General features: G+C 48.2%; 1 protein-coding gene across 2 annotated transcripts in view; it reads right to left on the bottom strand.

Moving 5' to 3' along the window:
• Positions 1–13,108, bottom strand: part of stom (stomatin) — a 49,444-nt gene extending 36,336 nt beyond the window's left edge. Inside the window, exons 1-2 of one of the 2 annotated variants that reach the window (XM_078425952.1) lie at positions 12,948–13,108; positions 314–414 (exon numbers count right to left, since the gene is read on the bottom strand). In XM_078425952.1, the coding sequence (XP_078282078.1) occupies positions 314–414; positions 12,948–13,083 (237 nt within the window). In that variant the 5' untranslated portion in view covers positions 13,084–13,108. Of the gene's footprint in view, positions 1–313; positions 415–12,311; positions 12,486–12,947 lie in introns of those variants that run through there. The other variant, XM_078425951.1, reaches the window with a different exon arrangement.
• Positions 13,109–14,873: the final 1,765 nt, after the last annotated feature.

Raw genomic sequence — 14,873 nt, 5'->3', positions numbered from 1 at the left:
AAGGCAGCAATTCTAACACTGGGAATATAGACACAAAATGTTGGAGTAACTCAGTTCTTTCCTACACAGGTACAAGGGAGTATACTTTGCAAAGATATGGGGGAGAAAAAAAAGGGATATGCGGCTGATGTCACTGCTCAACCTGGAGCTGAGAAAGATTGGGTAAAATGGCTTCCACGTTCTGGAATAATTCTATGATTCTAACCAGTTTCTGACAGATGGCTTTAACAGAAGTCACCCGTGATGTATCATGCAGAGCTGCCATTAAGTACTTCAAACGTAGTTTGGTTCCTCTATGTTTTGGTCGTCTTACCTTAATGCATAACCATATGGAAAAGGGGAACGTGATGAGCATTAAGCAGAAAGAAATTATAACCAAGATCAATCCGCAACATCCAAGATTGTTAGTGTGTTCTGTAAAACAAAGATGGTAAACAGATTTTGATGCACAAAGGGATTATTTAAGATTACACAATAACCAAGTAGACAACTGAGGTACAATCAACAGATGGGCAAGTCAAGTAGAACAAATGAACAGAATGCTGGGTTGGGGATTACTTTGAGGGAAGTTAGGCAAGAACCAGCAAATTTCTGGTGGCTGAGGTTGATGTAAATATTCCCAATAATGGCAGTAAACTGCAGTAAATAATCTGCCTGCATCAGTACTAAAAAAGGGTGCATGCTAAACCACACGGGAAAGCTACAAAGGTGATCCTATAGCAATTTTCCTTGGAGATTGGAGGACTACAAGCCCCTTCACCTCACCACTGGACAAATTAAACTCACTGCCTGTCCCGCTGAGTTACTCCAGCATTTTGTGGCTCTCTTCGGTTTAAACCAGCATCTGCAGTTCCTTCCTACAGATCACTACTCTGGTCTCTGACTGTCTGTCAGTCAGTCATGTGATGTACAAATGGGCCACGAGTCAAGTTCCCATTCTTTTAAGTTGTTACGATTTTGCTTTGCTCTCTCCCCTCCCCTGCAACTGTAACACAATATCATTCAACCAATAGTCACTCTTGTCCAACAATGCAACTATCACAATGACTTGCTTTTATTATCCAGACATCTGTTCAGTACATCATAAATTATTCACTTTTGTTTCACACAAGAACTCACAACTAAAAACTGTGCGGTGCACTATTTTAAGCACAAACTACACATAAGGATTAAAAACTTCCAATTTAAAATGCTGCCACTTGCATTCTTTAGTCTGTTTGACATAAGTAACACTGAGTGGGTAAGAAAGATCTTGTGTCCTGCAAACTAGATTTTTTCAGTAGTTTGTCTATACTTCTACATTATGGCGAGTCTGGAGGCTTGTACTTTGTTAAAGAAGTTTATTGCGGTAGCAATATTCAATCACAAAGGATAACAACCGAGATTACAGACAACCATTAACTCAAACTGTTCACATCAAAGTTCTCTTCCTACTGACTGGTTTTGGGCGCCAAGGTCACCACCACGTGACCTTGCTGGCCAATCCGAGGGTTCGACTCTCAGGACCAATCCTTATGGTCGCTACAACATCAGCTATACTTGCCACATGGTGCAGCAGTAGAGTTGCTGCCTACAGCGCCAGAGATGTGGGTTCGATCCTGACTATGGGTGCTGTCTGTAGGGAGTTGCTGGCGCTAGTGCTTCAGTGCCAGGGATTCTCTCTGTGACCTGTACGGGTTTCCCCCGGGTGATCTGCTTTCCTCCCACACTCCTAAGATGTCCAGGTTTGTAGATTAATTAATTGGCTTTAGTAAAATTGTACATTGTTCCCAGTGTGTGTAGGATAGTGCAAGTGTGCGGGGATCACTGGTCGGTGCAGACTCAGTGAGCGGAAGGGCCTATTTCCGCAGAGTATCTTGAAACTAAACTAATATTATAGTCTGTGCCCAGTAAAGGTACCATTTCCCTTCCTTCCTTCCCCACCACACACAGCTGGTCTATTTGTTTCCTGATGGATTGCAGAAGGGTAACATGCGAAATGTTCCCTCCCACTGAGCTCTGGCCCCATCCCCCTGGTTCCATTTTATCTGTGCACAAAAAGAGCCTTCACAGCTTAAACCCATCCCCCCGGCCAGTGGCTTTCTTGTGTCACAGTTAAGAGTTAACCTTTTGGCAAAGGTTTGGAAATAAAGATTTCCCAGCCTCCAATGCATATTCCACACACTTAAAAGGCAACAGAAACTGTTGCTCCAACATATATATAGAGCCTTCAATATGGTGAATGCGCTGCACAAAATTTGGCCCCAAACCCAGCCACTTATTAAGGAGTAACACAGTGTTAGAAAGCTTTACTGCGGGGCTGTGGGAATTCCAGCACTCAGCTTCTTGGCAACAAATGGCAGCATTGACAAAGAGACAATTGCAACCAGAATTATCCAGTAACCAACTCCCAATGTTACCTGGTAACCAACACCTTCAGTTATCTTCCTCCTACTCTGCCTCTCAATTCCTCTGACTCCACCGCATCTGCTCCCAAGCTGAGGCTTTCAATTCTAGGACATCCAAGATGTCCTCTTTCTTTAGTAAATGTGTTTCTTTCTCTCCCCCCCCCCTCTTCCCAACTGTCATGAATGGATCCCTCACCCATGCCTCCTCTGTGTCCCATAGTTCCTCTCTCGCTCCCCCTCCTCCCCAGACTGAACATAGAGTACCCCTGGTCTTCACCATTCACCCTACCAGCTCCACATCCAACACATCAACCCCAACATTTCCATCACCTCCACCTTGATCCCACCACCAGTCACATCTCCCCATCTCCACCTCCTTCCGCAGGGACCGCAGAACTCTTTGGATCACTCACCCCTTCCCACCCAAACCACACCCTCTCCAAGTACTTTCCCCTGCAACCACAAGAGAGGTAACACCTGTCCCTATACCTCCACCCTCACTTCCATCCAGCGCTCCAGCTGTCCTTCCAGGTGAACCAGAGTTTCACCTGCACCTCCTCTAACCTCATCTACTGCATCCAGTGTTCCTGATGTGACCACCTCTGTGAGACCAATTGTAGACTCGGGGACCGTTTTGCTGAACACTTACTGGATCTCCTAATTTCCAACCATTTTAACTCCCTTTTCCTTTCCCATTCCCATACTGACTCAGTCCTGGGCCTCCTCCATTGCCAGAGTGAGGCCACATACAAACTGGAAAAACAACATGCCACATTCCAGTTGGGTAGCTTACAACAGCGGCATGAACATTGAATTGTCAAATTTTAAGTAACCTCTCATAACCCCCCTTGCTATTGAGGGCGTGCAGCGTAGGTTTATTAGGTTAATTCCCGGAATGGTGGGACTATTCACATGTTGAAAGACTGCAGTGACTAGGCTTGTATACACTGGAATTTAGAAGGATGAGAGGAGATCTTATCGAAACGTATGATTATTAAGGGGTTGGACACATTAGAGGCAGGAAACATGTTCCCATTGTTGGGGGAGTCCAGAACAAGGGGCCACAGTTTAAGAATAAGGGGTAGGCCATTTAGAACTGAGATGAGGAAAGACTTTTTCAGTCAGAGAGTTGTGAATCTGTGGAATTCTCTGCCTCAGAAGGCAGTGGAGGCCAATTCTCTGAATGCATTCAAGAGATAGCTAGATAGAGCTCTTAAGGATAGCGGAGTCAGGGGGTATGGGGAGAAGGCAGGAACGGGGTACTGATTGAGAATGATCAGCCATGATCACATTGAATGGTGGTGCTGGCTCGAAGGGCCGAATGGCCTCCTCCTGCACCTATTGTCTATTGACCCTGTCCTTTCTCCCCCAAATCCCTCCCTTCCTTCTTTCCTCTCATCTCCAGTACCGGACTCTTTTGTCCCTCCCACTCCACCCACATTCCTCCTTCTCGCTTCATAATTCCCAACCCTTCTATCCTTTTGTCTCACATCTCCGGTTTTAATCATCTGCCTATCAAAAAACCCGTTGCCTGTGTCTGCACTGAAGAGACCCAACTCTCAGTCTGAAGAAGGGTCTCGACCCGAAACGTCACCCATTCCTTCTCTCCCGAGATGCTGCCTGACCTGCTGAGTTACTCCAGCATTTTGTGAATAAATCGATTTGTACCAGCATCTGCAGTTATTTTATTATACCCAACTCTCTTAACTTCTGTCCTACCTTAGAGTCCCACATATCTGTACAAAATCGTGTATGTTTACAGGGCATTACGCACTGTTGGGATATGCCAAATACTTTATGGCAAAAGCAGTGTTCTTGAAGTTTTTGAATGCAGAAAATTCACATTCATACGCGATCATAAGAGAAGTTCATTGAGGGCAACTATGACAAGGCAGGATAATTCCCCTGCTCTTCAAAATAGTACTTTGGGATTTGTGGAGAGGAGTGCACCAAACCTCTCAGGATTTAGGGAGATGGCAAACTGAGGAAGACACAAGGTCATTTCTAACACTGGCTACCATCAGGGACTTTATCAAAACCCTTACTAAAATCCACATAGACAATATCCACCACCCTACTTTCATCAATCTCTTTCATTGCCTCCTCAAAAAACTATCGTTAGTAAGACACGACCTGCCACGTACAAAGCCGTGCTGACTGTCCCTAATTAGCCCATTCTATTCCAAATGGGAGTAAATCTCAAAGACTTCTCTCCAATAGTTCCCCAACCACAAGAGTGAAGCTCACCAGCCTATAGTTCCCTGGATTCTCTCCATTTCCCTTCTTAAACAAAGGAACAACATTGGCCACTCTGCAGTCCTCTAGGACCTCACCTGCAGTGAGAGAAGAAACAAAGATCTCCAAGGTGTGGTCTAAAGGGCTTTGTGTAGCTGCAACACAATCTTTTATTCTCGTCTTCCAAAAAGGCTAGCTTTATATCAGCCTTTTGAGCATACTCTCTGATTGATGAATGATGTTTAAACAATTCAAGCTTTGCTGCATACCCATCTCCTCGTACGCTCTCACAGTATCACATTATTACTATCTAACAGTTCCCAGTTTTGGAACTCTATTCTCATAAGTGAATCTAAGAGTCATCATCATGCAAAGACATCATTCACATTTGTCCAATCTAGCCTAATCTCCGCTAATGCATTTTTTAAAAGAAAACACAATGAATTATACATTGACAGTCTACACAAAACAATAACAATGTTCCCAGAAATCATAGGAAGGGTTATTGATAAGGTAACTGTGACTCGCCTTCTCTAAATGGGTGCTTTCTTTCTGCTTGTAATTGGGTGGCACGATGACACAGTGGTAATGCGTTAGTGTGCAGGGATCGATTTATTCACAAAATGCTGGAGTAACTCAGCAGGTCAGGCAGCATCTCGGGAGAGAAGGAATGGGTGATGTTTCGGGTCGAGACCCTTCTTCAGACTGATGGGATCGCTGGTCAGCGCGGACACGGTGGGCTGAAAGGCCTGTTTCCGTGCTGTATCTCAAAACTAAACCAAACTAAGAGGAGGCAATTGAAACACAGCAGCAGGCCAGACTATTTTGAGGGTCCCAGCACTTCAAGTGACCAGGTTCAATCAGTTTCAAATACTGGCAACAGTACACAGAGACTTTATTAAGGACATATCCAGATTGGTTCCACAGATGGTGGTTGATTACCAAACCAGTCAACGGCTTCAGAAAATTAGGAACTTTTGTAAACACACAAAAGAGTGAAGAAATAATCTTTACTTCTAAAAGTTTTTATTCAAGGGACTTTAGCAGCACCATCACGAGGATTCAGTAAGACATGGTGGGTATAATGCAGTGGTAAAAAGAGAGAGAAACTTTTCACAGGATCTAAATCTTTGCATCCAAGTATGCAATTATAGATTTTGCCTTTTTAAACATTTTAAACTGTGTAACACTCAGCCAAATACGAGGTTGTGAATGAGAGGAGGCATTAACAAGTAATGGATCACAGGTTAGATTAGTCAGATTAGTTCTGTAACATGGGTACCAAGGTAATTAAGTGCGGGTAATTAAGCATAGCAACAAGCTGAGAGTCAGACAGTTACGGTACACAACAGGCCTTTAGCCCACTGGATCCATGCCAACCATCAAGCATTCGTTTACACTAAACTCTTTTCACATATTCCCATCAATTTTCTATCTGGGATATCACTCTCTCTACCCTGCCACCACCTCCAGCCTATCTCAATCTCCATTGTGCATCTCTGCTGGAGAACATTGCCATGAGTGGACAGGGTGCACTGTGCCCCCCCCCCCCCCCTCTCCCCCAGTCACAAGGTATTCCATTGGGGGAAACCTCACAACCAAATTCAATGTCAAAAGTAGATATCAGTCCTAGCATGGACCATGCTAACATAGAAAGGACCAAAACCCAGGACCTTCTCTGTTGGGGTGAGGAACTCCACCCAAGAGCCACTGGTATCTATCCAAAGCTGCTGTTTTCTTCAGAGGAAAACTAACCTGATACATTGATTTGATTTGTTCTTTTGCATACATTTCATTCATTTGTTCTATGTACCTTTTTTTTAATCTCTCATTTCCCCCTCCCCTGACTCTGTCTGAAGAAGGATCATGAACAGAAACATCACCTATTCATAGAAACATAGAAAATAGGTGCAGGAGTAGGCCATTCGTCCCTTCGAGCCTGCACCGCCATTCAATATGATCATGGCTGATCATCCAACTCAGTATCCCGTACCTGCCTTCTCTCCATACCCCCTGATCCCTTTAGCCACAAGGGCCACAACTCCCTCTTAAATATAGCTAATGAACTGGCCTCAACTACCTTCTGTGGCAGAGAATTCCACAGATTCACCACTCTGTGTGGAAAAAAAACTTTCTCATCTCGGTCCTAAAAGACTTCCCCCTTATCCTTAAACTGTGACCCCTTGTTCTGGACTTCCCCAACATCGGGAACGATCTTCCTGCATCTAGCCTGTCCAACCCCTTAAGAGTTTTGTACATTTCTATAAGATCCCCCCTCAATCTTCTAAATTCCAGCGAGTACAAGCCGAGTCTATCCAGTCTTTCTTCATATGAAAGTCCTGCCATCCCAGGAATCAATCTGGTGAACCTTCTCTGTACTCCCTCTATGGCAAGAATGTCTTTCCTCAGATTAGGAGACCAAAACTGTACGCAATACTCCAGGTGTGGTCTCACCAATGCCCTGTACAACTGCAGCAGAACCTCTCTGATTCTATACTCAAATCCCCTCGCTATGAATGCCAACATACCATTCGCTTTCTTCACTGCCTGCTGCACCTGCATGCCTACTTTCAATGACTGGTGTACCACGACACCCAGGTCTCGTTGCATCTCCCCTTCTCCTAATCGGCCACCATTCAGATAAGTCTGCTTTCCTGTTCTTGCCACCATAGTGGATAACCTCACATTTATCCACATTATACTGCATCTGCCATGCCTTTGCCCACTCACCTAACCTATCCAAGTCACGTTGCAGCCTCCTAGCATCCTCCTCACAGCTAACACTGCCCCCCAGCTTCGTGTCATCCGCAAACTTGGAGATGTTGCATTCAATTCCCTCGTCCAAATCATTAATATATATTGTAAATAGCCGGGGTCCCAGCACTGAGCCTTGCGGTACCCCACTAGTCACTGCCTGCCATTCTGAAAAGGACCTGTTTATTTCTACTCTTTGCTTCCTGTCTGCCAGCCAGTTCTCTATCCACATCAATACTGAACCCACAATACCGTGTGCTTTAAGTTTGCATACTAATCTCTTATGTGGGACCTTGTCGAAAGCCTTCTGGAAGTCCAGATATAACACATCCACTGGTTCTCCTTTATCCACTCTACTAGTTACATCCTCGAAAAATTCTATAAGATTCGTCAGACATGATTTACCTTTCATAAATCCATGCTGACTTTGTCCCATCTTTAATAACTGACTCTAGCATATTCCCCACTACCGATGTTAGACTAACTGGTCTGTAATTCCCCGTTTTCTCTCTCCCTCCCTTTTTGAAAAGTGGGGTTACATTAGCTACCCTCCAATCCTCAGGAACTACTCCAGAATCCAAAGAGTTTTGAAAAATTATCACTAATGCATCCACTATTTCTGGGGCTACCTCCTTAAGCACTCTGGGATGCAGCCTATCTGGCCCTGGGGATTTATCAGCCTTTAATCCATTCAATTTACCTAACACCACTTCCCTACTAACCTGGATTTCACTCAGTTCCTCCCCTGCTATTTCCAGCAGATTATTTATGTCTTCCTTAGTGAAGACAGAACCAAAGTAGTTATTCAATTGGTCTGCCATGTCCTTGTACCCCATGATCAAGTCACCTGTTTCTGACTGCAAGGGACCTACATTTGTTTTAACTAATCTTTTTCTCTTCACATATCTATAAAAGCTTTTGCAGTCAGTTTTTATGTTCCCTGCCAGTTTTCTTTCATAATCTATTTTCCCTTTCCTAATTAAGCCCTTTGTCCTCCTCTGCTGGACTCTGAATTTCTCCCAGTCCTCTGGTAGGCTGCTTTTTCTTGCTAATTTGTACGCTTCATCTTTTGTTTTGATACTATCCCTAATCTCCCTTGTTAGCCACGGATGCACTACCTTCCCTGATTTATTCTTTTGCCAAACTGGGATGAACAATTGTTGTAGTTCATCCATGCCTTCCATTGCATATCCACCGTCAACCCTTTAAGAATCAATTCATTTTCTCCAGAGATGCTGCCTAACCAGCGGAGTTATTCCAGCTGTTTGTGTCTAACCTGATACAGATATTTAATCGCTGCTACTGAAACTTTGAGAATACAGCATGATCTTAAAACAGCTTCCTGAAAAAAAAACAGCCACAGAAAGAACACCTACAGCCAGAATCTTACTCATCGTCAACAGCTCATGTAGATTGGGCATGCTAGGAAAAAAAAGGATCAAAAAATTGCCATTTACATATCACGTTTAACAAACCTAAACATCCCAACACCCTTCACAAGACTGCTATCAAAATGAAGCAATGAACAATAAAACACCACAGGAGTCCACTCAGCCCATTAACTGACTTCTTCAAGAAGGAAGATAGACACAAAATGCTGGAGTAACTCAGCAGGTCGGGCAACATCTCTGGAAAAAAGGAATAGGTGACATTTCGGTTCAAGATCCTTCTTCAAGAAGGAATTCAGTTTGTCCACACTCGTGCAATTATTTTGTTAGTGAAACATTTGTACAATTCCCCTTTGAAATGTGCCACTGGACTCATTTCTCCCATCCATCTGAACCTATTACTGTAGCAGTGTGATCAAGTTACTGCACCAGAAGCTAAGGATCGGGACCATGAATCGGAGACACAAGTTTGAAATCCATTTTGACAGCTGGGGAATTTAAACGCAGGCCATTAAATATGATAGAAACATAGAAAACAGGTGCAGGGGTAAGCCATTTGTACCCCGTTCCTACCTTCTCCCCATATCCCTTGATTCCACTAGCCCTAAGAGCTCTATCTAACTCTCTTTTGAATGCATCCAGTGAATTGGCTTCCACTACCTTCTGAGGCAGAGAATTCCACAAATTCACAACTCTCTGGGTGAAAATGTTTTTCCTCATCTCAGTTCTAAATTCTAAACTGTGCCCCTGGTTCTGGACTTCCCCAATATTGGTAACATCTTTCCTGTATCTAGCTTGTTGGTGTGTTGTAAACCATGATTCACAGTACAAGGCATATCATGATAATTATTTGCAAGAGGTAGAATGTAGATCTGGAATAATAAACAATAGATTATCTTGGCCATGGTAATGGGAAAGAACTGGTGGAAAACCCCATCCAATTAACTAATGGCCTTCCAGGGAGGAAGTCTGACATCGTACTGTCAGGCTGATGTGACTCCAAATGCTTCTATGTGACTTTACCTTGTTGGATCATTGGCAAATTGGGATGTGACATTCCATGAACAAATAAATTAAAACTTAATGGGTTCTAAATCCTAACTAGAGGAGACATTTGCAAGAAATAACAAACACAATTGAAATAATCATTAACATTTAAACTTTGGGATTTACTGAGAATAAGTGCCAAATAAAAGGAACATTAATGATTGATATTATGTTAAATTATTTCCCTCAGTAACCTGTATCATTTCCAACTACTGTCTCATTAACACTACCATAAAAACACCCCCAGATTTGCTCCAATTTGAAAATTCTTCCAACAAAATAAATTTCCCACACAATAAATAACCCAATATTGCTCAAATAACTGTTTGGACCTCTGTTCCAGACCTACACAACAGTTGATGTTGTCATACTATCCTACATGCTTCTCCCCTTTCAAATTAGAACCACAATAACATTTCAGGGATATCTTAGATAAAACTGCTCGTACCCTTTAAACTACTGCAAGGTGCCAGCCAAACCTCCCTGTTTCTACATTATGTTGGAACATAAACTGGAAAGGGAAGTAATAGGAAAGGGTGCTAGAGAGTTGAGGGTGTGTCTCCTTCAGCTTGGAGAGGCCAGGAACAGCTGACATGATTCAAGACAAGCGGGTTAGGGAAATATGCAAGTTTAGGTGTGAAAAATTGATCAGCTTGATGGGGGTTAGGGATGATGAGACAGACGGAGGAAAGCTCAGGGGGAGGAGGGCATGAGAAGGGGGTGGGTAGGGGAGCAGGAGATGGGGTGGGTAGGGGAGCAGGAGATGGGGTGTGTAGGGGAGCAGGAGATGGGGTGGGTAGGGGAGCAGGAGACGGGGTGTGTAGGGGAGCAGGAGATGGGGTGTGTAGGGGAGCAGGAGATGGGGGCGGGTAGGGGAGCAGGAGATTGAGTGGGTAGGGGAGCAGGAGACGGGGTGTGTAGGGGAGCAGGAGATGGGGTGGGTAGGGGAGCAGGAGACGGGGGCGGGTAGGGGAGCAGGAGATGGGGTGGGTAGGGGAGCAGGAGATGGGGGCGGGTAGGGGAGCAGGAGATGGGGGCGGGTAGGGGAGCAGGAGATGGGGGCGGGTAGGGGAGCAGGAGATGGGGTAGGTAGGGGAGCAGGAGATTGAGTGGGTAGGGGAGCAGGAGATGGGGTGTGTAGGGGAGCAGGAGATGGGGTGGGTAGGGGAGCAGGAGATGGGGTGGGTAGGGGAGCAGGAGATGGGGGCGGGTAGGGGAGCAGGAGATGGGGGCGGGTAGGGGAGCAGGAGATGGGGTGGGTAGGGGAGCAGGAGACGGGGTGTGTAGGGGAGCAGGAGATGGGGTGGGTAGGGGAGCAGGAGATGGGGGCGGGTAGGGGAGCAGGAGACGGGGTGTGTAGGGGAGCAGGAGACGGGGTGGGTAGGGGAGCAGGAGATGGGGTGGGTACGGGAGCAGGAGATGGGGGCGGGTAGGGGAGCAGGAGACGGGGTGTGTAGGGGAGCAGGAGATGGGGTGGGTAGGGGAGCAGGAGACGGGGTGTGTAGGGGAGCAGGAGATGGGGTGGGTAGGGGAGCAGGAGACGGGGTGTGTAGGGGAGCAGGAGACGGGGTGGGTAGGGGAGCAGGAGATGGGGGCGGGTAGGGGAGCAGGAGACGGGGTGTGTAGGGGAGCAGGAGATGGGGTGGGTAGGGGAGCAGGAGACGGGGTGTGTAGGGGAGCAGGAGACGGGGTGGGTAGGGGAGCAGGAGATGGGGGCGGGTAGGGGAGCAGGAGATGGGGGCGGGTAGGGGAGCAGGAGATGGGGGTGGGTAGGGGAGGTGGAGTTGGGGGTGGGTAGGGGAGCAGGAGATGGGGTGGGTAGGGGAGCAGGAGATGGGGGTGGGTAGGGGAGGTGGAGTTGGGGGTGGGTAGGGGAGCAGGAGATGGGGTGGGTAGGGGAGCAGGAGATGGGGGTGGGTAGGGGAGGTGGAGTTGGGGGTGGGTAGGGGAGCAGGAGACGGGGGCGGGTAGGGGAGCAGGAGACGGGGGTGGGTAGGGGAGGTGGAGATGGGGTGGGTAGGGGAGCAGGAGATGGGGGTGGGTAGGGGAGCAGGAGATGGGGGTGGGTAGGGGAGGTGGAGTTGGGGGTGGGTAGGGGAGGTGGAGATGGGGTGGGTAGGGGAGCAGGAGACGGGGGTGGGTAGGGGAGCAGGAGACGGGGGCGGGTAGGGGAGCAGGAGATGGGGTGGGTAGGGGAGCAGGAGATGGGGTGGGTAGGGGAGGTGGAGTTGGGGTTAGGGGGGGAAGGGCAGGGGATCGGGGAATGAGGGGAGGGGAGGGGTTGATCGAGGATGAAGGGGAGAGCAGCCGTTGTCAACGCCGTCGTCGACAGGACCAACCGATCGGCCGTGAACCCTGTGGCCGCCCCTGAGCACCGGGCTGCGGGCGGGGGAGCCGGGCCTCCCCCCTCAAGCGGCCGCCGCCGCCGCCGCCCGGAACCCCCCCCGCCCCCCCCCCCCCGGGCGTCCATGTCCCCCCCTCTCTCTCTCTCTCCCTCTACCTTTGTCGTCGTTGCGCCGCACTTTGAGCTGCGCGGTGGCGTCGGCCTCCATGTTGCTGCGCTGCCGCTCGGGACTGACTCTGTTCAGGTTGAAGACCTCCTGCGTTCTCCCCCCGTCGCGCTGCTCCAACACCATGCAGCCCGCGCCCACAGACCCGTCGCTCACCCGAGACCCCGCCCCGCGCCCTCCCCCGGCCGCCGTCACTCACCCGAGACCCCGCCCCGCGCCCTCCCAGCACTGCAACCCCCCCCTCCCCCGGCCGCCGTCACTCACCCGAGACCCCGCCCCGCGCCCTCCCAGCACTGCAACCCCCCCCTCCCCCGGCCGCCGTCACTCACCCGAGACCCCGCCCCGCGCCCTCCCAGCACTGCAACCCCCCCCTCCCCCGGCCGCCGTCACTCACCCGAGACCCCGCCCCGCACCGCCCTCCCAGCACTGCAACCCCCCCCTCCCCCGGCCGCCGTCACTCACCCGAGACCCCGCCCCGCGCCCTCCCAGCACTGCAACCCCCCCCCCCCCCCCCGGGGCCCCGAGACCACCAGATGTGCACCAACCCTGTCACTCTTCAAGTCACAACTCGACAGCTTGAACATGGATCATCTCACCAAACTTGCCCACATAAGAATCTAAATTACCTTTTAAGCAACCGGTACCCACGCGAGCGAAACCTGCACGAGATAGCCCAGCTGTTGGCAGTTGTGCAGCAGAAAATGCAGCATGGGTACCTGCCTCTGCGCGTGCATGCACGGGTGCCTGCATCTGCATGTGCATGCATGGATCCCTGCCTCTGCATGTACATGCATGGGCGCCTGTCTCTGTGTGTTAATGCATGGGTGCCTGCCGCTGGGTGTGCATGCATGGGAGTTGACCCCTGCGTGTGGATGCACGGGTGCCTGCTTCTCTGCGTGTGAATGGATGGTGTTTGGCTTTCTCTAAGGTGTGCTTATCTATACATGGCACCAGAGCCATCTATCTGTCTGGGTATGGGTATGCAAGTGTGCCTGATCTGTCTGCGGCTGAGATAATTGTTTTCTGTACAGCTTAGAGTTTCTGTTTGTCTGTTTGTCTGCAGATTACTGTTGGTGTGCTTGTCTCCGGCTGAACATGCGTGGTGTGTCTGGTGGATGGTCAATATGTAGGTCAACTGATCATCTTACATTTTTAAAAACTCTCTTGCAAGTATATCCTTCCTCAAGTGGAGAGATCAGACCTGTACACAATGTTTTAGATGCGGCCACACCTTTTACAGTAAACCCCAATATACTGCTAACTTTTCAACTGCATGTTAACCTCGTCATTTATGTTTAATTATATTCATATCCGTAGGTAGTTATCCTCATGCTTTTTAGATATAATAAGGTTTCCTGACTTGACCACCCTTATGGCGGCACGGTCGCGCAGCGGTAGAGTTGCTGCTTTACAGCGAATGCAGCGCCGGAGACTCAGGTTCGATCCTGACTACGGGTGCTGCACTGTAAGGAGTTTGTACGTTCTCCCCGTGACCTGCGTGGGTTTTCTCCGAGATCTTCGGTTTCCTCCCACACTCCAAAGACGTACAGGTATGTAGGTTAATTGGCTGGGTAAATGGTTTTTTTTTAATTGTCCCTAGTGGGTGTAGGATAGTGTTAATGTGCGGGGATCGCTGGGCGGCACGGACTTGGTGGGCCGAAAAGGCCTGTTTCCGGCTGTATATATATGATATAGATTTTCTCTTCAATTCCACCCCCATTCTTCCACTCCAGCACTTTAAATCCACCCTCCATGGTTATTAGTGCTTGGAACATTGCAAGATAGACACAAAATGCCGGGGTTACTTGAAAACAATATTCATACCTCCCACATTTCTCTAACCTCAAGTAACCCCGGCATTCCCTCTCTCTCCATCCCTCCCCCACCCAAGTCGCACCAGCTTCTCGTTTTCACCCAACAAACAGCTAACAATGGCCTGTTTGCTCTATCATCGTTTTTTTGCATATCTTTCATTCATTGTTCTTCATCTCTCTACATCGTCGTCTATATCACTAATTTCCCTTATCTCTAACTAGTCTGAAGAAGGGTCTCGACCCGAAATGGCACCCATTCCTTCTCTCCAGAAATGCTGCCTATCCCGTTGAGTTACTCCAGCTTTTTGAGTCTATCTTTGGTTTAAACCAGCATCTGCAGTTCAATCCTACACAATTGAGAGACCCAGGGAGAGACCGTGCCGCTTTAGCTTCTCACACGGTTCCAAATCCCGACACTAGCTTAGGGAGCAGCCTTTCCTTGCATGTTACACCTCAAAAGCATCTCAAGCCCCTTTCCAGTCGGTACCAGAACTGGCCACTTCTGAAGGAGGCTCATCATGCTGCAATGTGCACTCATTTTCCCTCAGCACAGATGCTGGCAATGCTCAACAATCATCGTTTTCACATTCCCAGCAGTATTTAGTATTTCACAGTTCCAATGATTATTTTTCTTTCCCTTCTATTTCCATGGGGCGGCAAGATGACGCAGCGTAGAGTTCTGCCTTACAGTGTCAGAGACCCAGGTTCCATCCCAGCCTCGAAAACTATCCGTGTGAA

This window comes from Rhinoraja longicauda, chromosome 31, assembly GCF_053455715.1.
Source record: "Rhinoraja longicauda isolate Sanriku21f chromosome 31, sRhiLon1.1, whole genome shotgun sequence".
Classification (NCBI taxonomy): Eukaryota; Metazoa; Chordata; class Chondrichthyes; order Rajiformes; family Arhynchobatidae; genus Rhinoraja; species Rhinoraja longicauda.
This window is presented reverse-complemented; position numbering and strand designations above follow the sequence as displayed.